Source organism: Oncorhynchus nerka, linkage group LG2, assembly GCF_034236695.1.
Source record: "Oncorhynchus nerka isolate Pitt River linkage group LG2, Oner_Uvic_2.0, whole genome shotgun sequence".
In the NCBI taxonomy this organism is placed as follows: Eukaryota; Metazoa; Chordata; class Actinopteri; order Salmoniformes; family Salmonidae; genus Oncorhynchus; species Oncorhynchus nerka.
Window position 1 is genome coordinate 49,979,329 of NC_088397.1, and position 24,341 is coordinate 50,003,669.

General features: G+C 41.0%; 1 protein-coding gene across 1 annotated transcript in view; it reads left to right on the forward strand.

Annotated features, from left to right (window-relative positions):
- Nucleotides 1-23,844, forward strand: part of LOC115137027 (contactin-3-like) — a 50,564-nt gene extending 26,720 nt beyond the window's left edge. The window contains exons 7-22 of the mRNA XM_029673020.2: nucleotides 3,575-3,759; nucleotides 4,052-4,188; nucleotides 4,702-4,831; nucleotides 5,452-5,602; nucleotides 6,039-6,166; nucleotides 7,273-7,448; nucleotides 9,665-9,782; nucleotides 13,705-13,863; nucleotides 13,959-14,108; nucleotides 14,594-14,664; nucleotides 15,050-15,284; nucleotides 15,694-15,803; nucleotides 18,494-18,680; nucleotides 18,839-18,951; nucleotides 19,415-19,580; nucleotides 20,124-23,844. Of these exons, the coding sequence (XP_029528880.1) occupies nucleotides 3,575-3,759; nucleotides 4,052-4,188; nucleotides 4,702-4,831; nucleotides 5,452-5,602; nucleotides 6,039-6,166; nucleotides 7,273-7,448; nucleotides 9,665-9,782; nucleotides 13,705-13,863; nucleotides 13,959-14,108; nucleotides 14,594-14,664; nucleotides 15,050-15,284; nucleotides 15,694-15,803; nucleotides 18,494-18,680; nucleotides 18,839-18,951; nucleotides 19,415-19,580; nucleotides 20,124-20,230 (2,323 nt within the window). The 3' untranslated portion in view covers nucleotides 20,231-23,844. The remainder of the gene's footprint in view (nucleotides 1-3,574; nucleotides 3,760-4,051; nucleotides 4,189-4,701; nucleotides 4,832-5,451; nucleotides 5,603-6,038; nucleotides 6,167-7,272; nucleotides 7,449-9,664; nucleotides 9,783-13,704; nucleotides 13,864-13,958; nucleotides 14,109-14,593; nucleotides 14,665-15,049; nucleotides 15,285-15,693; nucleotides 15,804-18,493; nucleotides 18,681-18,838; nucleotides 18,952-19,414; nucleotides 19,581-20,123) is intronic.
- The last annotated feature ends 497 nt before the right edge of the window (nucleotides 23,845-24,341 follow it).

Sequence of the window (24,341 nt, forward strand, 5' to 3'; positions counted from 1 at the left end):
TCAAATAATTTTATTTGTATGGAATGTTCAATGGAAACAAAGTTTTAAAATTCTGAAGTGTTCTACAGGGATGCTGGCCCATGTTGACTCCAATGTTTCCCACAGTTGTGTCAAGTTGGCTGGATGTCCTTTAGGTGGTGGACTATTCTTGATACACACAGGAAACTGTTGAGCGTGAAAAACCCAGCAGCGTTGCATTTCTTGACACACTCAAACTGGTGTGCCTGGCACAACCTGTTCAAAGGCATTATTTTGTCTTGCCCATTCACACTCTGAATGGCACACATACTTAATCCATGTCTCAATTGTCTCAACTCTTAAAAATCCTTCTTTACCCTGTCTCCTCCTCTTCATCTACACTGATTGAAGTGGATTTAACAAGTGACATCAATAAGGGATCATAGCTTTCACCTGGATTCACCCGGTCAATCTTGTCATGGAAAGAGTTCCTAATGTTTTGTACACTCAGTGTAAATTCAGAGCCATATTCCTATAAGGCTTAGAGAGCTCAAGTCAAATGTTGAAGTTTTGTGGTTGCAAGTTCACCTGCCTCATCTAAAGCCTCTTCTTTTAGGGTGCTACTATAAGCCACCAAGTCGTAACAGTCAGTATTTTGGATAATATGTGTGCAATGCTTGATAATGTGTGTGATGTTAAACAGAGGTCTATTTTCTGGTTGACCTGAATATTGACTGGTTAGCAACTAGCTGTCCTCTCAAGAGAAATCTTTCTGACTGTGACTAACGCCTGCAATATGACCCAGGTTATCACTCAAACAACTAGAGTGCATATCAATAGTGTTGGATCTGTGACATCCACTTGTATTGATCAGATCTTCACTCATGCCGCAGAGCTTTGCTCGAAAACAATATCCGTTCCCATAACATCGTGGCAATAAGAAGGAAAGCCTAAGTGCCAAAGATTGAGCCTAAAGTAATTTACAAGAGATGATATAAAATGTTTTCTCATGACTCTTTTTGTTGAAGATGTATAACATGTCTGTTGGCCTGATGTGTATGAGGAAGTGAACCCAGATGCAACACTGGAAGTATGTGTAACATGATTCATGCACCTGTTAATAAATGAACTGTGAGAGCTGTTGGAGCCCTCTGGATTGATGATTAATAGAAAAATATTATGGTTCAAAGAAATTATGCAAAAGAGGTAGCAAACAAGTCAAGCTGCTCAGCTGATTAGTTGACATACTTTAAATTGAGACATTTTGTGACTACACTATATTACCAAACCAAGATAAAAGACATAAAACACAATGGGTAAAAACTTCGGCGTACTTTAAGTTATATCATGGGCAGAAAAACCAATTAATCTCCATCGTTCATTGAAGTTGATGGGTCATTTATTTTATTTTTTAAACTTTTGATATTGCCAATCATTTCAATTACTATTTCGCTAGTAAAGTGTAAAAACATAAGTGAAATAAAAACATTGAACAGTGAACCATCATATTTTTGTATAAAATATCTAATAATGAAAGAGAAGGAGTGCTGTTTTGAATTTGGTAAACTTAGTGTGGTAGAGCTGGAAAAACTATTGGTATCCATCAATAATGATAAGCCACCAGATATAGACAACCTTGATTGGAAACTATTGAGAATGGTAGTGGACTGTATTGCCTCCCCTTTTTGCTATATCTTTAACCAAAACCTAAAGAGGTGTGTGTACATAGCCGTGGGAGGAAGCTAAAGTCATTCCACTGCCTAAAAATAGTAAAGCACCCTTGCCAGCTCTAACAGACACCCAATCAGTTTGCTGCCTACTCTTTGTAAACTAATGGAAATCATTTGTGTGACCAAATACAATGCTATTTTTCTGAGAACAAGTTAGCTACTGACTTTCAGCATGCATATACTGTAGAGAAGGGCATGCACTTGTACTGCACTGACTCCAATGACAGATGATTGTTTAAAATACATGGATTTCAGTGCAGGATGTGATTTTATTATACATTTTTATCGAAGAAACTGACTTGCTATGGCTTTACATCACCTGCCATGACATGGTTGGAGAGTTATGTATGCAATATAACCCAGAGAGAGTTCTTCAATGGAAGCTTCTCTAACATCAGATATGTACAGTACGGAGTCTCTCAAGGCAGTTGCCTTAGGCTGTTACTCTTTTCTATTTTTACAAATGATTTGCCACTGGTCTTACACAAAGCTAGAATGACTATGCATGCAGATGATTCCACACTCTACATGTCAGCACCCGAAGCCAGTGAGCTCACTGAAATTCCAAATAAGGATTTACAGTCCATATCAGAATGGGTGATTAATAATAAACTGGTCTTAAATACATCTAAAACTAAAACAATTTTATTTGGTTCAAAGCGTTCTCTAAGACCTAAACCTCAACTGGAGTTGTGTACAAATGGAGTGACCATTGAGCAAGTTGAGGAAGCTGAACTCCTAGGTGTAACATTGGATGGTTAATAATCAGTTGTTAATTATCAGTTGTTGTGAAGAAAATCAACTGTACTAGTTGTTCAGGCTCTGGTCTTGTTCCATTTTGATTAATGCCCGGTAATATGGTCAAGTGCAGCAAATAAAGAACCAGCAAAGCTGCAGCTGAATCCAAACTGAGCAGCAAAAGGGCTTTCCCTTAACTGCACGCACAGAACTAACATCAACAACATGTATGCCTGTCTTTCCTGGTTGAGGGTTGACGAGAGATTAACTGCTTCTCTTCTCGTTTTTATGAGAAGTATTACTGTAATGAACATTCCAGATTTTCTGCATAATCAAATAACATTCAGCTCAGACACCCACAAGATGTGCCACCCGGGATCCAAAACAAATCCACGGCAACACACAGTATTATACAGAGCCATGATCGCGTGGAACTCCCTTCTATCTCCAATTATTGAAGAAAACAGAAAAATTACCTTTAAAAAATATATAAAACAACATCTCATGTAACGGCGGGGACTGCAGGTCAGGTCTGAGCATACATACTGCAACAGAGGGATATAAAATAAAATAAAGTATTCTTCTCTCTTGCTTTCTTCGTCTCTTCATAGTGTACAAGGTGACACACAAACACACGCACACACAGACACAATCTAACACACATTTTTGTGGTATTTGTCCTTTTTAGTTTGGTCTTTTTGAATTGTTTGCATATCATTGTATTTAAAATGTGTGTGACTGCTCTTGTCTGTCAGTTTATCAGTACTTTGTTACTTGTCATGTTTTGTGGGATTTTTTGTACCCCAGGAAGAATAGCTACTGCCTCTGCAAAAGCTAATGGGGATAAACAAACAAATATCACAGATTCCCAAGGGGCTACAGAAAGCAATATCACATAGTAAGGATGTGAAAATCAAATGTCCTTTCATACATCTCCCAGGAAGGCAAAGCCGTAGAAATTTGAGACTGAAAAATGGATGAGAGACACATTTGTATGGTTACAGTAATTGTAAAGGTTTTGGCAGCCTCATCCTTAGAGAATAATTGAATTCCATTACACAGTAGAAGCTTCTGTACAGTTAATCACATTTTTTCCACCTCAGACAGTCGTCGTCATTAGGGCTTTTTTTTCATTCCTAATATTGCAGCCCAGTCCCAGAAATAAGTTGGAGGAGAACCAGTGGCGTCCCGTTTCCCAGTAAGGTGAAGATGAAGAACTCCAACGCAGTCCTTGAAATTCAAAATTTCCAGCAGGAAGACACTGGGACGTATGAGTGTGTGGCAGAAAATAGCAGAGGCAAAAACGCTGCACGAGGTCGTATCTCCTTCCATGGTAAGTGATCCATTTCAAATCCAGAGAGACTTATGAGTCAACGTGCTGTTGTAATAGATATCCCCAATTTTTTATGGCCTTGGACGTCTGATAGAAAACCTGGCTGTTTTGAATGCTCAGTGAGATTAGCATAGTAATTGTGTGAAATGATGGAATATTCATTCAATGCTTATATTATTTCAGTGGTCCGTGATAACAATTCATTTTTAGTCTTGACTCAGTTGTCCTTTTTATCGTCATTATGTCTTTTGAATCCATGTCCCTGGCATTTGCATATTCCCTCTTTTCATAGCGAAGCCCCATTGGCTCCAGACAATGATCGACGGGGCCCTGTCCATTGAGGAGAATCTGTTCTGGGAGTGTAAGGCTAACGGGAAGCCCAAGCCCTCCTACAGCTGGCTGAAGAATGGAGACAACCTAATGGCAGAGGTATGTATGGAGCCCTGGCAACCACCAGCTCTGAGCATGCAGATCGTTCAACCCCCCCCCCCCCCCCTTCACAGCACTGTGATGGATCCGATCTGAGGGACCTGTCCCACAGACACATCACATCAACATCTCCACCATAATATGCCGTGGTTCAGGCTCTCTTAACAGCTGATGGGGTTAAAATTCAGTCTGAGTAAGACATCAGCAAAAAAAATCAGACCTGTCTTAGTGGCTTTTCCAACTGGATGGCCATGGAAAATAAATTGCTTATTAGTGTTCTACTGGTATTGTCAACATTGCTTTTTTTCCCTTTTCATTGAAGCTGCAGGTCAGCATTTTTTAGCCCCAATCTGAGCATACATACTGCAACAGAGGGATATAAAATAAAAAAGTATTCTTCTCTCTTGCTTTCTTTGTCTCTTCATAGTGTACAAGTAATTGCATTTGCGCCTGTGGACATATTAGACTGCTCCAGCAATACGTATACAGATCTGTCTGCTTTCTCATACACAGGGCCGGAGACAAATTGAAAACGGGGCTCTCTCCATAGCAGCATTAAACCTGTCAGACACCGGGATGTATCAGTGTGTGGCTGAAAACAAACATGGCATTATTTATTCCAGCGCTGAGCTAATGGTGTTAGGTAAGATTGCTTTCCTCTCTGCTTTTTATCTGTGTCTATCTTGCTGTGTGTTTGATCATATTCTTAAAGGTACAACTAGCATCCTGCGATTACCCTTTTCAAAAATCACTCTGCTGCCTCATTTAATGCCACTTCGGCTCCAGAAAAGAAAATCTGAATCTGATGGAGTGTCTCATTTTAGTTTCAATCATTTCATTATATTGATTTTGATGCTACAGATACGTTGCATAGTGGCGTCAGAGGGCTTTCTCATGTAGATGACATATCGATTTATTTGGAGAGCTTTGATGAGTTCTATCTGACCTACTGGATGAGAAATCCAATTCTGTCTTGATATTTAATGACACTGGGGGTCTCAGATGATGGCTGACAAAACATGATGATGACAGATGAAGCCAAAAGTTTAGAGAATCTCATACTGTGTAGTGAGGACTGGGGGCGGGGGGGGGAGCTTCATCGCTGAAGCCCTGGAGCAGTTCCTATGGAAATAATGGCTTTTATGCCAGAGGGTAGGGGAAGGAGGGAGGGAATGAGAGTCAATCTCAGCTCAGCACATTTGATCTGGGAGTTGGTTCAAGTTGTCTTCTTTGCGTTTTTTTCACCCCCTGCATCTTCTCTAGCATCACCTCCCAGTTTCTCCAAGAATCCACTGAAGGCCCTGCTAAAAGCTCGCTCAGGCAGTGATGTGGCTTTGGAGTGCAAGCCCCAAGCCTCGCCCCGGGCAATTAGCCTGTGGAAGAAAGGCAATGAGATTGTGCAGAGAAACGAGAGGTAGTGTGGAACTCAGCATGAATTGTCACCCATTCACAAAGTGTGGTTATGTGTGATTAGAATATTTTCAGATGTGTGGATGAATAGGAGTACAGGCTAATGAGAAGACAACAAAGCCCAGTAAAGTAGTATGCAGCATCTGTGCATGTTGAATGCCTAGTATATGCAAAGACTTACATTTCAGTCATTTAGTCTCTTGGATGACAAACCTGGGTGGAAGGATTGGCATTAGGACACCAATCTTCATAGGAAATTGAAAAATGCAAAGTCCATTTTCTGAAATGACAGTTGGACTTTCCTCTGGAATAGAAGGAAACATGTAAATGGCGTTGAAAGGAAGGCGATGATGCGCCCTAGCACTTGGACTGGATTTAGACACGGCACTTCTGTTCTCTACCCAAGCACAAGCTCTGAATCTCTGCTACTCATCCCCCAGGATTACTCTGCTCCCCAACGGGACACTGAAGATTGCCAATGTAACCAGGAGGGATGCGGGAAGCTACACGTGCATCGCTAAGAATCCGTTTGGAACTGCAAGCACCACTGGAAGGCTGTTTATCACAGGTGAGCTCTCACAACATATTCTCCCAATAATCCCTGAGGCATCACCCCCAAAACTAGGGAACGTCGACGGATTTTTCACCTTGCAGGCTCGGGTATTCAAACCAGCGACTTTTCGGATACTGGCCTAACGCTCTAACCACTAGGCTCCCTGCAGCCCACACTTCAATAAGCTTCAGTGAAGCTACAAAACTGTTAGTGTTTAACCTTAACGTGACAACAGTACAACACAACGGATGAACAGGAATGACATTTACCTTTACAAGTTGGCAAAAAGAACCATCTGAAACCCATGCCCCTACTAAGCCACACCTTCTGTTTTCTGCCCCATATCTCAATTACCCAGCATTATTAACCCAGCATCAACAACCCAACCCTGCACTTTTTAAAGAAAACAACCCAGTGGCCCACTGACTGCAACCCAGTAGTTGGGTCATCCAACAACCCAGCGTTTTTTAGAGTGTACTGTCTGATATTTGTATGTACTTCTTTGTGTTGATAAATGTACTAATAATTCCAGCCTAACATCTAATGAAAGTGATCCTGACTATTTTGTCTGTACAACTTAACACAGTCACAGTTGTTATTTTCTAATTAAAGCAATTGCAATGGTGCTCAAATAGGCAATCAAATATTGTACTGCAATTAAGTAACGGTCATTACTTATGGATGCGGAGACCTAACGTGCAGATGCAGATATCTGGTACATGTGTTGTAAACGTCTGTCTCCACCTCCCTTGTTTTCTCATTCGCTTATTTAAAGTTTTACTCCGACAGCTGATCCCTTTAATCTAATGGAATGTAATTATCCTGACCTTTCCCTTACAAGGCTCCCATAGTCCACTGCATCCAATTCTCTACAGCCAGCATTGGAAATGCATTCTGCTTGCATAATCCTACTTCAAACATTTCCCCCCAAATTGACCATGCAAATACGAAGAGTCAACCAGAAATGTTTTGAAAGCTAAGTGCTCGAACCAAGATACACGTAGCTATGATGATCCTTGTCGTAATGATAGTACGATATAATTACACTAGAGTTGTTTGAGTGTAATGGTTCCCACCCAGAGAGTATTAAGATGCATACTAAGCTGTCATTGTCTGGACAGAGCCCACCAGAATCACCCAGCGGCCTGCTAACATGGAGATCATTGTTGGCGAAAGTATCGTGCTGCCCTGCCAGATAGCCAGCGATCCAGCCTTGGATGTGTCTTTCTCCTGGGCCTTCAACGGGCAGCTCATAGACTTCCATGGGGATGCCGACCATTTCGACAGAGTAGGAGGGGTGAGTCATCAGGAGCAGTGGACAACTGCTGTGAGGCTATTCTAGGATTGATTGTTTCACACAGTGTGTCAGACTGCAAAATAATATGCCTCATTTGGAAACTCTGTATAATCTCTGTATAATAGGTTAGCTACCTCCTAAACGCCCTACCCTCACACTGTAGGCTACTTTATTAAACGTGTATTCAAGAAGAGTACTGTTGGGATCAAACCTTAGCAGCAGTTTTAACATTGAAGCGATGCTTCAGTAGGATGTATTTAACTTCCATTGCTTCAAGTTATGTTTACTCTTCCATTTATCTTTTAACTCCCTGTCTATCAGACAGACCATAAGAATTGTGATCTTATTCGTAAGACAACATAAAGGTGGAGAGCTGTTTCAATGGTGGAAGAAGCCTGATGAATTAAAAGTGTTTTTACTTTTCATCCCTTAAACTTCTAATTTCTCCACCCCAAGGGAGATCTTTTTTTTAAATCATCTCTCTTTGCGTTAATTTAATTTGCATACCTATTTATGAATCTTGTGCCCTGAAATCATTTGTAGTGAGTTGGCTGGCATTAACCAAGGGCAAGCCTTCGCACCAGTAAAATGTTCATCTGAATTCCTCATGCCTTCAATTAACGATAAGAGACTGACTACTCTTTGGCGAAAATATGTGTTCCTTTTGATAGACGAGCACTGTCATTTGTTCTGCGCTCGTCTCTGCCAAATTGTTTTAGAGAATCATTTATCACTGTTTTATGGATTCATTATTCACCCAAGGTTCATTGTATGGCTATAGCTGAAAAAAATAATAATTAATGGATCAAAGTTGAAGTTGATATCAGAGTTTAACCCCTCCCACGTCGTGGTCATGCTAAGTTCACGCCTGCGTGGATAGACAAATGGCAATTACAAATGACATTGACATATGGACACACAAATAATGAGATACAGTTTTCACATATTCCGTATCCCCATGCCCAGGGAGATTACCAGCTCCTCTCAACAGCGTCTGATGAATTAATTAACATAATTAAACCAGATCTGCCTCATAGCTTCCTGCCTGCCAAGGCATGGAATTTAACCCCTCACTCTCCAGTCAGGCAGCTGCTGGCTGGCATGTCAGAGGCAGACATGGCATGAGCATGTTAGCCTTTCAGAGGAGAGGAGTGCCATGCCGTCCCTCAGCCACACATAAGTGCCACTCTGCTCCGCTTTGTCTTTGCCTCCGAGAGGTGAGGATCCTCGGGGCGTTCATGCCCAATTGCAACCGAGCCTAGCTGAGCCATGGTCACTACCCAGTGAGTTGATGAAATTTGGCGTGGCTTGAGTGTGTCTAACCTGGCTAGCCCTCAGGTGAATCCTCTCCAGACAAGCACACTCTATTTTAAAAGGAGTCCTGGAGGATGACATGCTGTGTATGTGTGACAGACCACTACTAAGTGAACATTGGCTCTGAATTTTTAGAATGTGAGTCCCACTCCCCAGATAGAGTGATGGGTACCATTGCTATGTACCTAATAGTTAACTACAGATAAAGATGATCCCATTTCACTCACTTTAAAATATGAAGACATTTAAATTTGATAGCTCTTCCACATTGACTTCTGTAGCTCCACTTAAGGCTCCATGGCAGATGGGAAGATGAACTGAAGCTATTTCATCACATCTCACTCCTCTTTAGGTTTTTCAATAGTTTATCAGCTTTAGTTTCCCCATGGTGTCAAAGAGCATACTGTTTTATTTAGAACAATATTAGCTCTTAGTCTGTAAGTTGTTCTAATTTCTCATCCATCCCTGCTTATGTAATTCTTGAATAATTAGGATCATCTTGCCAATTAGCCGTTGTGTGTTTGTTTTGGTGGTCCTGTGCGAGGCTGAGTAGGGGAGCATGCAGTGCCTGAAGCGTAGCCAACAGGACTGTTTGTTTAGAACACAGCTCACGTTCTTGCTGGTTTCCGTGTGTCACAAGACTCTGTGACCTGAGGGGACCACATGCAGCTCCGTACACAGAGCTTTCTCAATTTTAAAGCTACAGTCACACTTGGAAAGAAAAAGAAGATAGCAGCACATGATATTGCTCCGATGTGATGCATGTATTTATTAATCAACCTACAGTAGGATCACACAGGCAGTTGCGCAAAAATAATTATAAAACAGTTTCAGAGTGTATTTCCTTTGGATTTCACGATTTTACATCAGATTTTGTTGTGTGTTGTTGTTTTCCCTTGTAGAGCATCTCAGGAGATCTGATGATTCGTAACATCCAGTTGAATCACGGGGGAAAGTATGTCTGTGTTATCAACACCGACGTGGAGAGCTTGTCTGCTTCAGCCATCTTGGTTGTGAAAGGTAAAAGAACCAACTGTTAAGGTTGTAAAATCTGCCTCTATGGAATTCATGTTCACTCTGGCTATGAGATTCACATGTGTACAGAGACTTATTTCTCAGAAGTGATTTACATTTGAGCTTCTTCAGAAAAGTTTGAGTGTCGAAATACAATATAGATCCGGCTGTGAATGTTTGATCATAGAGCTTCCAATGTAAAATCTTGTAAGCACTTTGATAGAATTAAAATTGATTCATGCAATAAATTGGTGCTGGAATTGCAATCTAGATGACATAGTTAATTTTATTAGTCTGGGTACCAGTCTGTTTAGCTTACATTCCAGTCATTGTTCTCCATGTCATGTGCTAAAAATTTGGCACATGCCATGGAGTACAAGGAGTGGAATGTGATCTAAACAGACTGGCAACCAGACTATCATTTTATAGGCCTATATGAATAATATTGGTGAATTAAACTTGCTGCCAAGCTACCTGTGGGGCGGCAGGTAGCCTAGCGGTTAAGAGCTTTGGGCCAGTAACCGAAAGGTCGCTAGTGCAAATCCCAGAGCCAACTATCTGCCAATGTGCCCTTGAGCAAGGCACTTAATCCTAATTGCTCCTGTAAATGACTCTGGATAAGAGCATCTGCTGAAAGACTAAAATGTCAAATTTAACCATAAATATATTCATAGTTTGGTGAGAACTCTGCAGACAAATATAATTATCTTACACCAATTTCTTCATGACATGACATGGTATACAAATGTGACGATGTGTGATGTTGGTGTAATGAGAACATTTGTATGACATGTTTTTGAAAGACAATATTTGGCATTGCTAAAAATTTAAAATGGCACATAATGTGCTTCCACGGCAGCAGTTAATATCTGTTAAGCGCAGTGTATCATATCTCATCATTGTAACTTATCTCTAGTGATTTACATTGGCATGCATTGCATGCCCATAACACCCTGTAATAGCTGTCCCGGTGTTTTGGAAAGCCATTGTTTGTTACAGAGAATTGCTTTAATTGGCTCATTTACACATTGACAAAAAAAAACATAGAAGCATCTGAATAATGAAACAGAGGAGCAAATAACAACATCTTTTGGAGCATATATGTGACCAACCACTTTTAGATTTGGTAGCAAAAAAAATGTATGGTGTTTTTTTTACATTGGATAAAAGACACACAGCGCTAGAAGATGTTATCTCATAAACTGCAGTTAAGGAACAATGTGAAAGGAATTGTGCTTTGAAAGTGGATACACTTGTAACCACACTGTTAAGAAAATGGCCCTTGAATTGTTTTATACACCTAATGGAGAGCTCTTCTTTGTCTACACCCATTCAACATCGTTCACACCCTCTTAAACCTTAGTCCCACCCATCTCTTTAAGGATTCACATGTGAGGGCATGTGCTAAACAGAGTGAGTAGTGTAGTAAATATCCAACATTTTCAATACTAAAAGTGGTAAAAGTAGTAGCCTACAATAAGGACAAACTCCAGGTAAAAACTCACTTTATCTAGTCCTTGGCCTACATCCTAATCTGACTTTGGTGCAGGTCATGTTGTTCTTCACATTGCCTTCAATGGTATAAACACACCATATCAAATCAAATGTATTTGTGACATGCACAGGATACAGAAGGTGTAAACGGTACAGTGAAATGGTCACTTGCATAGTAGCAATATCAAAAACAGAAATAGTCCAGATTTATACAGATATTGTATACATTTGTTATAATTATTAGATGACGTTTACCCAGACACACGTGTATAAATTAATTGTCACGTGAAAGAAATGCTATAACCACCCCCCAGCCACATCTAGCTAAATGAATGGGTCACTATTGTCTAGACATGTACACATGTTCATGAAATACAATAGATGGCCGCAGTCACCCCGACACACCTGGCTGACTTGATGGGTCATGTAATCATCTGGTGAAGTGTAGCCTTTCATTTAGACATGTAGCTAGATAGCTAGCCAGCTAAACAATGAACCCGGCATAATCCCAACTCATACTACTACCAATACAAACATTGTCATAGCTGTAGTATGAATCTGCAAGTAGCTAAAGCTAGCCAACCAGGTTCAATGTTAGCTAGCTAACATTAGGCAGTAACTTGCAATGCAAAGGGATTTCTGGTTCAAATAATATCACTACACAAATCATACACATACTGTTAGCTAGCTACCAAGCCAGAATGCTAACGTTGGCTAGCTAGCTAACTTTAACTTGCAATGAAAATTACTTTCTGACAAAATTAGACACGTATAATATCTGAAAATGTAGCTAAACTCTTACAAGTGTACATGGATGAACGCTTCATGGCAAACTGAAACTTTAACTCCGTTTTGTTTGTAGCTACATCTTGTTTGGCCAGCGTTGTCAAGTCACTCCGGTTCACACTGACCATGGCGTGTGCAGAAAGTAGTCCATCACAACTTTTTCCAACTGATCTGTTGATAGCACCTGGTAAATTCAAAGCATCAATGTTGTTGAGAAAAGTAGCAAAACTTTTGTAATTCTCGATGGCTAACATAATATCTTTAAAAAACACTGTGAGAGAAAGGACTATCAACATGTACTGAGCAGCTCACATTATAGACAGAGGCATGCTACATGGCAGACCAATCCAAACTCATCTCCCGGCATGTCCAGCCCTACCATTATCTCAGATAATCATGGCTAGCGGGACAGTTCTCACTTTTTCCTTGGCTAATCCAACTAGGCTTGTAATTTAGCAATTGTATTCATATTTACAGATGGAATACAAGATTGTTATTGAGGCATATTAAAGTTCACATGCAACAGAAGGCATTTCTGCCAAAAAGCGCACTTTGATAAAAATATACACTACCATTCAAATGTTTGGGGTCACAGAGAGAAATGTCCTTGTTCTCGAAATATATATTTTTTCTGTCCATTAAAATAACATCAAATTGATCATGAATACAGTGTAGACATTGTTAATGATGTAAATAGACTGACGAGTTTCAGAAGAAAGTTCTATGTTTCTGGCCATTTCGAGCATGTAATCGAATCCACAAATGCTGATGCTCCAGATACTCAACAAGTCTAAAGAAGGCCAGTTTTATTGCTTCTTTAAACAGGAAAACAGGAAAACATAATTGCAAAAGTGTTTTCATATGATCAGTTAACCTTTCAAAATGATAAACTTGGATTAGCTAACACAAGGTGCTGTTGGAACACAGGAGTGATGGTTGCTGATAGTGGGCCTCTGTACACCTAAATAGATATTCCATTAAAAATCAGCCGCTTCCAATTACAATAGATAGTCATTTACAACATTAACAATGTCTACACTGTATTTCTGATCAATTTGATGTTATTTTAATGGACAATTAAAAAAAAAAAAAATCTTTAAAAACAAGGACATTTCTAAGTGACCCAAAACTTTTGAACGCTAGTATATGTTCAAATGCCTCTCCTGTGAAGTAGTGACGTGCGACAAATGCCTAGCTTCCTGAAGCGGGTCACATATTTGCTGTACTTCTCAATCTTGCTGCATCTCTATCTCACTCACTGTCTCTCTCTAACTCACTGTCTCTGTCTCACTCACTGTCTCTCTCTAACTCATTGTCTCTGTCTCACTCACTGTCTCTCTCTCAATCTCTAACTCTTGCTCTCGCTCTTTCTCTCTTCACAAATGTACCCCTCCCATGTCCCTGTTCGGTGTTAGTGATCCTGTGTTCATAATCACTTCTCAGCCTCACATATCACACGTCTGAATTAAAGGCCCCTGTGAAGCCGGACCAAGGACACAACCCTTAATTGGATGGAGTGTAATGGCCTTGATATGTAACAGGGTCAGCAGTAAAGGCAAGAGCATAATGAGTTGGGAATGGGAGGGGTGGTGGTGGTGTTGTGAGCTTGGTGTGGAGGCTCACTTTGCTAATTGTCTGATTGAGTCAGGTCCCCCCGGGCCCCCGGACACTGTAGCGGTGGAGGAGATCACAGATAGCACAGCCCAGCTCTCCTGGAAACCTGGTAGGGACAATGGCAGCCCTATCACCGGCTACATCATCCAGGCCAGGACACCCTTCACTGTGGGCTGGCAAGCTGTAGACACAGGTAGCTAATACACCTAGCATACAGTACAGAACAGAGCACACCTTAGCCATGCTTATGTAGATGGTAATGTTGAACGCTCTCCTTTCCACTTCCAGTTCCCGAGGAAATCAATGGCAACACGTTGACAGCCACTGTAGTGGGTCTGAATGCCTGGGTGGAGTATGAGTTCCGGGTGGTGGCCCGCAACAGTGTGGGCATGGGAGAGCCTAGTCCAGCCTCAGCCAAGACCAGGACAGAGGATGCCAGTGAGTGTCACTCCTCTACTCTCTCTAAAATACATATGTAGACACACACACACAAAGTGATATACACAGAACCCTGACATCTGACTTTAAATGCTGGTTGAACCAGTTGCTAATGTGACAGATGAAATGTGATGGACCATTTACTTTGGGTAAATACACATCAGGATGCACATGAGTGATCCACAAATCTTTTGTGCAGAGCCATGCACAAAACAGTTGTCAAGTAAAATGGCATTTTCTGACTATTAAACTTAACAGCTAAATCAAAAACGAAGTTGTTTATTCATTGTGAGACTTGCTATTCGAGTAGGAGGATATACTCCAAAACATGTTGGGTCGCTCGTATCAAGGGAGAAGTTGTGGTTTGTAAAATTAAAAAATATTCTGGATGCATTTTAAAACTGTCGTGGGGCTAGACTTATAGACCTGTAGTTCAGCTATGTTAACTGCCTTCTAATTGCTTTCCTTTGGGCTTTGCCTTACAGTGCCTGATACAGCTCCCACTGATGTTGGAGGCGGAGGCGGCACAAAATCTGAATTAGTGATAACTTGGGAGGTAAGTCATCTGTCAGGTTTTACTGCTCTCTCCATAGCCTGGTAATGGTTTTGCTTAATTGTGCAGAATTGAATGGAGCAATTTCATGACCTGCACTAGAGCCAGCCCCTCCGTTCTGGGGTCTGGCCTCGGAGTGCCAGCCCCCAACGTGATTCAACTCCGGGAAAGAGATTGTTTCTTTGAAGCCCACTTCATCCACAATGATGTACCAATGCAGGGAGAAAAGGATCTGTGGGTTGTGGTGTAGGGGGGAAAACGCCGCATCTAATCATTGCAGCTCGTGTTGAAGCCCTCTTTGGCGGGTGCTTGAGGACAAAGGCAGGGGTGTCTGTGTCTTTGTCTGTATGCGTTTTAATATCACTATAGTTTTGTGTTTCGCTCCCAGCCCGTGCCTGAGGAACTGCAGAATGGAGAGGGCTTCGGTTACATCATCGCCTTCCGGCCACTGGGTGCTGTCACTTGGACGCGAGTGGTCATCTCCACGCCTGGGGTCGCCCGATACGTCTTCCGCAACGACACCATCCCGGCCTTCTCTCCGTTCGATGTGAAGGTTGGGGCGTACAACAACCGCGGGGAGGGGCCTTTCAGTTCCATAGCCACAGTGTTTTCAGCAGAGGAAGGTAAAGGCAATGGCAGCCAGTGGAACCACGCTCAAACAGCTCCTAATCTTTTGTATTCTGGAGGCACGACCTTGAATAGTAATGATGAAATAAGTTGGTTCAGACACTTTTCCCCCTCTCAAGCTGGGAGTTTCAACTTGATATTAGTTATTGTTATTGCAGAGGTAGATTACAGGAAATCCTAGCTGACACTTACTACACTGGGCTGTCAGTGAGGTACTGTGTTAATTGAATTTGCCGTGAAGATAGTCTTCCCTAATGTCAGTCACAGATCCCATTAAAAACCAAGCCCAAGCAATATAGCTCTCTCCAGTGAAACTACAGGTCTATTCTCTGCCTGCTTCTGCTTCCTATTAGTGTGTTTGATGGTGTTGAGTGAGTGGTGCTCACCAGCTCTCTATTTCTGCAGTCCCCAGTGAGGCTCCTAAGAGGGTTTGGGGCAGGAGTGTGTCTGCAGCTCAAATTGAAGTGATCTGGGAAGCCCTCCCTGCCACCCCTGAAAGAGTGCTGGGTTATGAGGTAGGATTCTCTCAATTTGCTCAATAAATAACCATACTTGCATTCTAAATAGTAGGCATTTTAGGCATGCGAAAATATAACGGTTTATAGTATATGAAATTTCAAGTATTCTTTAAATGCCAGGTTATTACTCATTTAGGCTTTTCATCGGGTAGAATTTGCTGAAAAACTTTTGAGGAAGAGAATCATCTCTCCAGAGACAAAAACGGATAATCTGACGATAATGAGATAAGATAATGAGATAAGATACCAAATGAACAAATTGCGTAAATCAATGCAATTGCGCATTAGATGACGCATTCTCAGGATGGGTGAGCCTAGTAGCTTGGTATTTGTTGCTTACTGCATCCGTTTTGACTAAACAGTACGTTCTGAATAGTATATGGTATGAATAGTACACATTATGTAGTTGTAGTAAGTAGTACAGACAGATTTCGGACACGGCCAGACACGTTCTGATGCCATTTCTAATATTTATATGCAAATCAGTAGCTTTATTTAAACTATTTTAAGACGATTCTTGAAATATTCCCTGGAGTGCTGTGTAAATGTAACATTTCACTGAATAAGATATCATGAGAACTTCTATAACGTTGACAACAGCTTGTAAATAGTATAGTATGTTCACTCCTGTACCTATAGGTAACTACAAAAATAATGGAAACACTTGAGTAAATTAGGGATACAGAGAATATTGACAGCAGGTGCTTCCACACAGATGTGGTTCCTAAGTTAATTAAGAAATTAACATCACATCATGCATAAGGTCAAAAATGCTGGGCAGGCCATGGCTATGCCTCATGACAATGCCCCCATCCACAGGGCACGAGTAGTCACTGAATGGTTTTATGCGCATGAAAACGATGTAAACCATAGGGCATGGCCATCTCAGTCACCAGATGTTAACCAAATAGAACGCTTATTTGAGATTCTGGAGCGGCGCCTAAGACAGCGTTTTCCACCACCATCGACAAAACAGCAAATTATGGAATTTCTGGTGTCACACTGCTCCAATAGAGTTCCAGACACTTGTAGAATCTATGCCAAGGTGCATTGAAGCTGCTCTGGCTGGTGGTGGTCCAACATACTATTAAGCCACTTTATGTTGGTGTTTCCTTTATTTTGGCAAGTTTCACAAATGTACATGTGTGTAATCTGTTCAGTGTTTGGTGAACTGGAAATGTTATTTTCTGTGTATATCCCACTCCCCCTGAGACACCCTCAGAGAGTGAGTGTTGCTTAAGGGTTTATCATAGTCCAAAACACACAGCAGTGTTCTAGAATATTGGACCGTTGGCTTTCATACTTTTCGACTACTCAAGCAATTTCTCCAACTAGTGTCAACACATTCAAATGAATGGAGGATGCGTACCAAAGCCGCGTTGGTTGGGAATTGTGGGGAGGTGCCCGTTCAGCTGTGCGTCTCGCTCGGATAGTGTTCTCAGAGCCGCCTAGCTATGTCACATTGGGACACCAGACTATCGCGTCTCAGCTTCCTGCGGACTATGATTTACGCTTTATACACTGCTGCTCTGAAGACCACCCACCAGAGGCTTCTGAAACCTGATGAGGATAGCTATCATCCATCCATTTAAGAACACATTTTTTTTCCCAGTGCTCTTTCAATCCCTCTCACCCCTGCCCCTTGGCACAAAACCCATGGTTGCTATGGCAATGGCTATATTGTGTAGATACAATAGTGTTATCATGTCACCAAAAAGGATTTGAGAGAGAGGCGCTTTTACGGAGGAAAGCTGTTGTTATGCATCTTAAACCTTAGCCATTGGGTACAGTGGAGGTCATAGGATTCTGAAAGACATCATAGACAGATGCATTAGTGTTGTTTGTTTTAGTATTCAAACAGGCAGGATAGGTCTAAACTGAGTTGCACAATAATAGGCCCATCATCTACAGTATGGAGGTAGTTTTTAACTCCAGAACAGTATATTGTTTTGGGGTGAAAAATAGTATATAATAGATTCATTTAGTTTCATAGCAATACCAGGAATATAGGAGTGCGGGTAGACTTCACCTTTTCTCTCTAATTATGTATTGACTTAACTCTGTCACTTAATACCAGAGACTTGAATATTGTATATGACCCTAAACTAGCATTGGATTATTTCATTTGCTTAATCAAAAATCTCTTCACCTGCATCGTTAATTGAAAGTTAATACCCTCAAGGGAACTAATTAAGCACTGTGCCTCGTGTTAGAGAGAAACAATATTCATCCATGCTGTTGCTGGATGTGTTCATTTCTAAGTACAGAAACTGTATTTTAATCATTGAAAGTACATATTCCCCGTGAGGGGAATATATTTTCTTTTACCAAAAAGAGGAGATCTAAAACATAGTATTGACAGAATATCCCTATACTTTGTCACACAAGCACTTTGTCATATTCTACTTTTAGGGTTACTATTGGTGCCTTTGTAGAATGGCCATAGGGTAGATAGGATGGTGTATCAGCAATTGAGGACCTAGATATTGAAAAATGTATTATTCAGTGGGAAGCCAGTCCCCTACTGCACACTAAATGGCATTACAGATTAGATGAGGAGGAGTGAGTTCTAATAATGTGATGAAATTAATAACTTGTGTGAGTTAATAAAAGTCCCCATGGCTAGGATAGAATTTTTCCTGTCTGATGTCTCAACCTCTTGTTGTTTTCTTTCCATTGGTAAACAGGTGGTGTATTGGGAAGATGACACCAAGCCTGACACAGTAGGCAAAGTGAGAATCTCTGCTAACTACTCAGCAGTCAACGTGACTGGACTGAAAGCCAACACACAGTATTACTTGGCTTTGTGTACCTTTAACACTGCTGGGACAGGGCCACAGTCTACACCCATAAACGCCACCACCAAGAAGCCACGTGAGTGAATCTCGTCAGTGGGTTTTGTGTCTATTGTACATTCAACTTCAAAATGTAAGCAGAACTGAAACGCTTTCGTTTTTTCCAAGCATACACACATTGCTGTATATGAGCATCTCTCTTTTCTTCTCTCTTTCTTCATCACTACCCTCTCGCAGCACCTGGCCAGCCTCCTCTGAACGTAGAGTGGACCATGATTGGCTCTCTGCTCACTCTGCACTGGGATTCTGTCACAGCCATGGAGACGGAGGCAGAGGTCATCGGATATCTTGTACGTCTCATGTCACTCTAACTCTATTATTTTGTCAAATACAACACAACCATCTCAAACGCAATCTTTCAATTAGTGCTGCTTTGTGTGGGTTGTTTGATTTGAAAAAAGGAAGAAGCAAAGAGCAGGTAGTTGGTCGGGGGTGTAATGAAAGAAGTGTATTCAATACCATCGCCTCTGGTCAACTCAGCCATATTGATAATTAGTGGCTCATATTGGTAGGGTTGTCCACAGGGACAGAACATCCACAGCTTCAATCAGGCAGCCGCACTGTACTGTCACAAAGCATCAGGATTCATCTTATCATCCAATCAGCTAAATCTAGTCACTCTCCTAGTTTGAATTCCCCCACTCCTCACCGCTCATTTTAGCCGGTCTTTCATTTTGAGGTTGTCTGTTTTTGCAAAGTTACTGTGTGTTGCTACATTTTTGTATTTTGGGGGTTTTGCATTGCTGTTTCCAGGTGCTGTTGAGAAGACACCGGGATAATGAGGTAAACAGCATCATGACAAACAAAACCAGGTTGGAGCTGACGCTGTCTTCCAACGACAACTACCTGATCCAGATCAAGGCCCTGAGTGAGGGCGGTGAAGGTGTGGGCAGCGAACCCATCCACATCCACAAATTAAGTACGCTTGCCATCTCCTCTTCCTGTGTCCATTGATCAAGTTTTGGCGATGATTCAACCAGCCGAACAGAACATTTATTTTGGCCTCGTTGCACCCCTCTTCGACCATGTGTAATATACTTTTTTTGGGGTGCAAGAAAGGCAACCTTTTTAAAAATGCATGTACGGTGCAATCCATCTCTGCCATTGGGTTATTATTCCTTGTTGACTGCACAGCTCGGCTGTGTCTAAAATAGTTGAATGCCCCTCCCGCTGTGCAAAATTGAAACAGGGTTCAGTTTTCTCTAAAGAGATCTGCTCTAATGTGATATAAAGCCTTATCATCTCTGTATACTTTAATGGCCTATCCTGTTGAAAGTCATTAATAATGGAGATATGGAAGCACTATATAATTCACAGTTACTCTTTGATTTATGACGACTTGTCAGCCAATTTTGCAGATAGAGACAAAAAATGCCCCGCTTTTTGCTTTAAAAAAAAAAAAAAAGAGTGGAATCTTAAGTTCTTGAAGAGCTTCTCTCTAACTGGTGGTTTATGGTTTCAGGCATGGGCGCACAGGGCTCGGGAGCGTCTCGGCTTAGTCTGCTGTCGCCGTCTCATCTCTCTGCAGTCCTCGTCAGTGCTCTCATCCTCCTCAGCTCCTCCTGGTGATGTCTGGTCACAGCCCTCCTACCGACCCTCCTCTCTCTCCCTCTCCTCTAGGAGGCTGCTCCTGCATTCACCCTCAGTCGAAAGGGGCAACGGGTGAAAACTCTCTGTGGCAGTGCTGGACAGAACAGGAATTTTAAAAGGGCCATGCATTGAGGATTTCAATAACGGGCCGAGATAGAGAACGTGAATTTGTGTGCATTATATTTGACAGTATTTCCTCTCATGTCATAAGTGCCGTCATGCTGTAAAAACATTTTGGAAGTGTTATTTTGTTTTTGCCAATGGAATATACTTCAATTTGGGAGTAGTGATGTCTACATTCTATATGTTTGATACTGATCCTTGAAGAATACTAATGCCTTAAATCCATGTAGATACCAAAGTAGTTGACGAAAAAAAAGGTTTCATTGTCTTTATTTCATTCCTTTATTGGTCTTTCAGAGGTCATCTGAGGTTTTAAAAAATGGTTTTTCACCAGGTGGAGGTACAGTATGTTCACATACATTTGTAATTGGAGAGATGTGTTTTGGTTTATATGGGTCAGATGGCCTTTGATATAGTAGCTAACTGTAGATGGCATTTTGGATTATTATTATAAGAAGTTGAAGTAAAAAAAGTTTAAAAAATATACTAACTAGGTTATGCAGCTGACAACATGCCCAGACGTATTGTAAATTGGCTACTATAGAATATAAAACCAGTTTTACTTGGTGAACCGAACCAAAAAATATTCTATCAAGTGATTTTTGTAACTGCAGCTAGAACCTTACCCTGTATGTTTTGTGTTTTGAGCTTTGTTAACTCATCAGGACCAGGGCTGGATACTAGATCGATTACTTGTGCCTCTAGCCCACTCATCTCTGCATAGTGAAATAGTATTAGGCATCTTACAGAGCTGCTGGCTATTGAGCTTTAGACCCCCTCTCTACAACAAGCTGATGGGACTTGGCATTTTGGTCTGTATCTCAAGCTCCTCTAAATAATTGATGCAAATCACAATGAATTCGGTGAAATGTTAAGGTCCCAGAAGGAATAGAATCATGTGGTGTTGCCACTTGTAATATTCTGCATTCAAATGACCTCTAAATGCTAAATAAGTCTTACCGATTATCCAGAATTCAGATTACCGGTCTGCAAAATATATATAAAGTATACATGTTTGAGTACAGGACATATTAGTGCCTTCACTGCACATGCATATCTGTCATATTACAAATTGAGGGACATACCCATTCTTTCTGGATCAGTTTTTGGAAATGAATTATCAGACGGATAGAAACGAAGTAACTGAGTGGGGTGAATGTGAAACCCCATTCATGGAAATGGGTTGATGATTCCAATTTTAATTATATACTGGAACACCTGATATAACAATGGATTGAAAACTTTATAGAAGTAGAGATGGATCCGACTGTATGTAGTGTGGAAGTTTGGTCTACGTTTATGGTCTGGTGAGATCCTGTGAATAATACATCTATGATTGGATCTGCAGCACAATTTAGCAGCTATTAAAGCCTCTAAATAAATGATGTAACGTTAAAGGAGCTTTGACTGGAAATAGAGGAAAAAGGTTGGCTGCTGTCATAATGTCCCTCTCTGCACACAATGAAGTACATCCTGAGCTGCTAGACTAGACACAGTAACTGCTAAAGTACTTCGATTTAGCCTGATGTTGAGTGAGAAACTGGTTCCTGTTCATGTTGTTGTCTGATGGGTCCTCCATCATAAGTCATCATTCTGGGGCCACTGGTGTAAGTTTGGACTTGCAGTAAACACTCGACTACTGCTATAAAGAACCGTGCCTTCACTGAACTTGGGACTGATTAGGGCTGGCTGAGCTATGATTACATTGTTGTGAGACTGTCCCCGTCGTCTGCGTTTGCACTCATTTCCCAAAGTCGACTGAAAGCACAAGGAACTGATCCAAGGTGACTGTGTGACTGTGTCCCTGCTCAGCCACCAGAACAGGTGTGCAGTCCCTAGAGGCCCGTAAAGCCCAAGCAGCGGACACAATCAGCCTATCTGCTCCTTCAGTGGTTTCATAAAGGCCTGTGCTCTTTGATTAGACTGCTGCAGCCCAGTCAATAGGATATTGATTTTCCTGCCCCGTTATTGCAGCTGTCACAATTCAGATGCTTGATTGACTGATGCCGAGGCTTCCTGTTGCGCTTGTTTTTGTTGGGTACAGTTGGAGATGTTGGAGATGTCCTTCCCCACTCAAAGTTAAAATCATAAGAACACAATGTAATATACAGTACATGTTGTTTTTTTTTTAAATAAGAGCTGCTATGAGAAACTGGTGTTTTAGGTAACATCCCCCTACTAAGAACTTTTAACGGATTCAAACGGCTCCACGTTCATAAGTGATCTTACTGACTTTCGTGTGAAAATGAACAGCATTTTGTTCCTCGTTAAAGCTGAAATCCCGCATAAGGGAAAACAGCACCCCTGTTCGCCCCCGGCACATTTGTTATTGTTTTGTTTTTGAAACGGAGGAGAGGAGCATCCAGCATCGTAGTAAAAAATATCGAAACACATACTCTGCTGTTCTATTGTGCGTGCAATGAGGTGCAATGAGAAAACGGTGTTCGTTGTTTGAAGTAACTTTGTTGTCGTTATATCGCAAATGGACATGGCAGTTTCATCATTACGGATTCCAGGTTTAAAGGTCATGTGTTGGTTAAGAAAGGGAGCTAGTCATTTTCCTTTGTCTTTTTGACTCTTCAGCCTTTTTTTTGAAAAAAAAAAAACATCCATCCTACGCTGAAGATATGCATTGATATAGCAGTGATAGCCTTTGCTTTTTCTCCAAATGATGAACAATAGGCTTTTTAGGTGTCAAACTGTCTGTGGATTAAGCCTGTGTAATAATACTACTATAAAAAAAAGTACAGTGCAATGTCAGTTCATTTCAAGGATAAAACCTTGTAACACAGTGTATAATACAAATAGTGTAACTCGTAGACCTTATCCTCATTCCTGTACCCATCACCTGATCATTATTTCTGTATGCTGGTTAGTAGAATAGTGTATACTTACCAGTACACCTCACTCACACAGTGCTAGAGTATGTGGATTTACAAATGATTCCTTTATCAAACTTGGCCAGACTATCCTATAATCTACGTAGCTATAGTTCTAAGTACTTGTTCCTTGCTGACTGTAAAATAGAGGGGGAAATGCTGTACCTTTTCTGGCCTTGTACTTTGTTAATTAATTCTAAATGCAATCTAAGACCGTTATGTTAGCCATCGGGTCAACTGAGTTTGATTTTAAAGGATTCAACTTGATATGATAAACACTGATTATGGTTACTCAAATATTCGCTTTAGTTCTGACAAATGTACTTGGTCTAATGTAAATAGCTTGCATATATATTTTTAAAGCTGGCCTACAAAGACAACCTACTGATATTTTATACAACTTGTGGCCCTTGATTTTAATACTGATATTTAATCCATGATCTCCATGAGATAACTGACCTATAGAACTGCGTTTTCATATTGAAAACTAACTGTTTTGTCTTGTATACTAAAATTGTGCATGTGAATCATTGTTTTGTGAGTTTGTGTTGAATTTTCTAAAATTGTAACTTAATAAACTGTTAAAATGTTTACTGCGGCAAGTTGTTTGCGTTCAAGATCCCCTTCTTTATTTAAAGCACTGCATCTGTGACAGCGTGGTCTTTTCCACTTCCACATTAGACAGTTAATGGTTTTCCAGCACCATTTGACCTTTTAATATTCATCAGAAGGGACGTTTAGTATGAAAACAGCAGGGATTTATTATTTGGCACCCATTTGAGGTTTGATCGTCTTCAGCAACCCCATTCAGTGCTGTTAACATAGCCATTGTAAATCAATTTGATATCTTGGCACAATTTCAGAGTGGTGATAGAATTACTGATATGTAAGTGCTGGATTATGCAGTGTTTTTTTTTTTTTACATGCACTGGTAACGCATATGAATGCCTAATTGGGTCGAAGGCAGTTCCCTCATGTAATCTAATTCAGGGATCGCAAAGTTCAATAAATCTTGGGGAAGCTGTGCTCCAGGGATTCACACATCAATGATAAGCTAGGCTTTTTAGTCAGTGGGATCCAAATAGGAT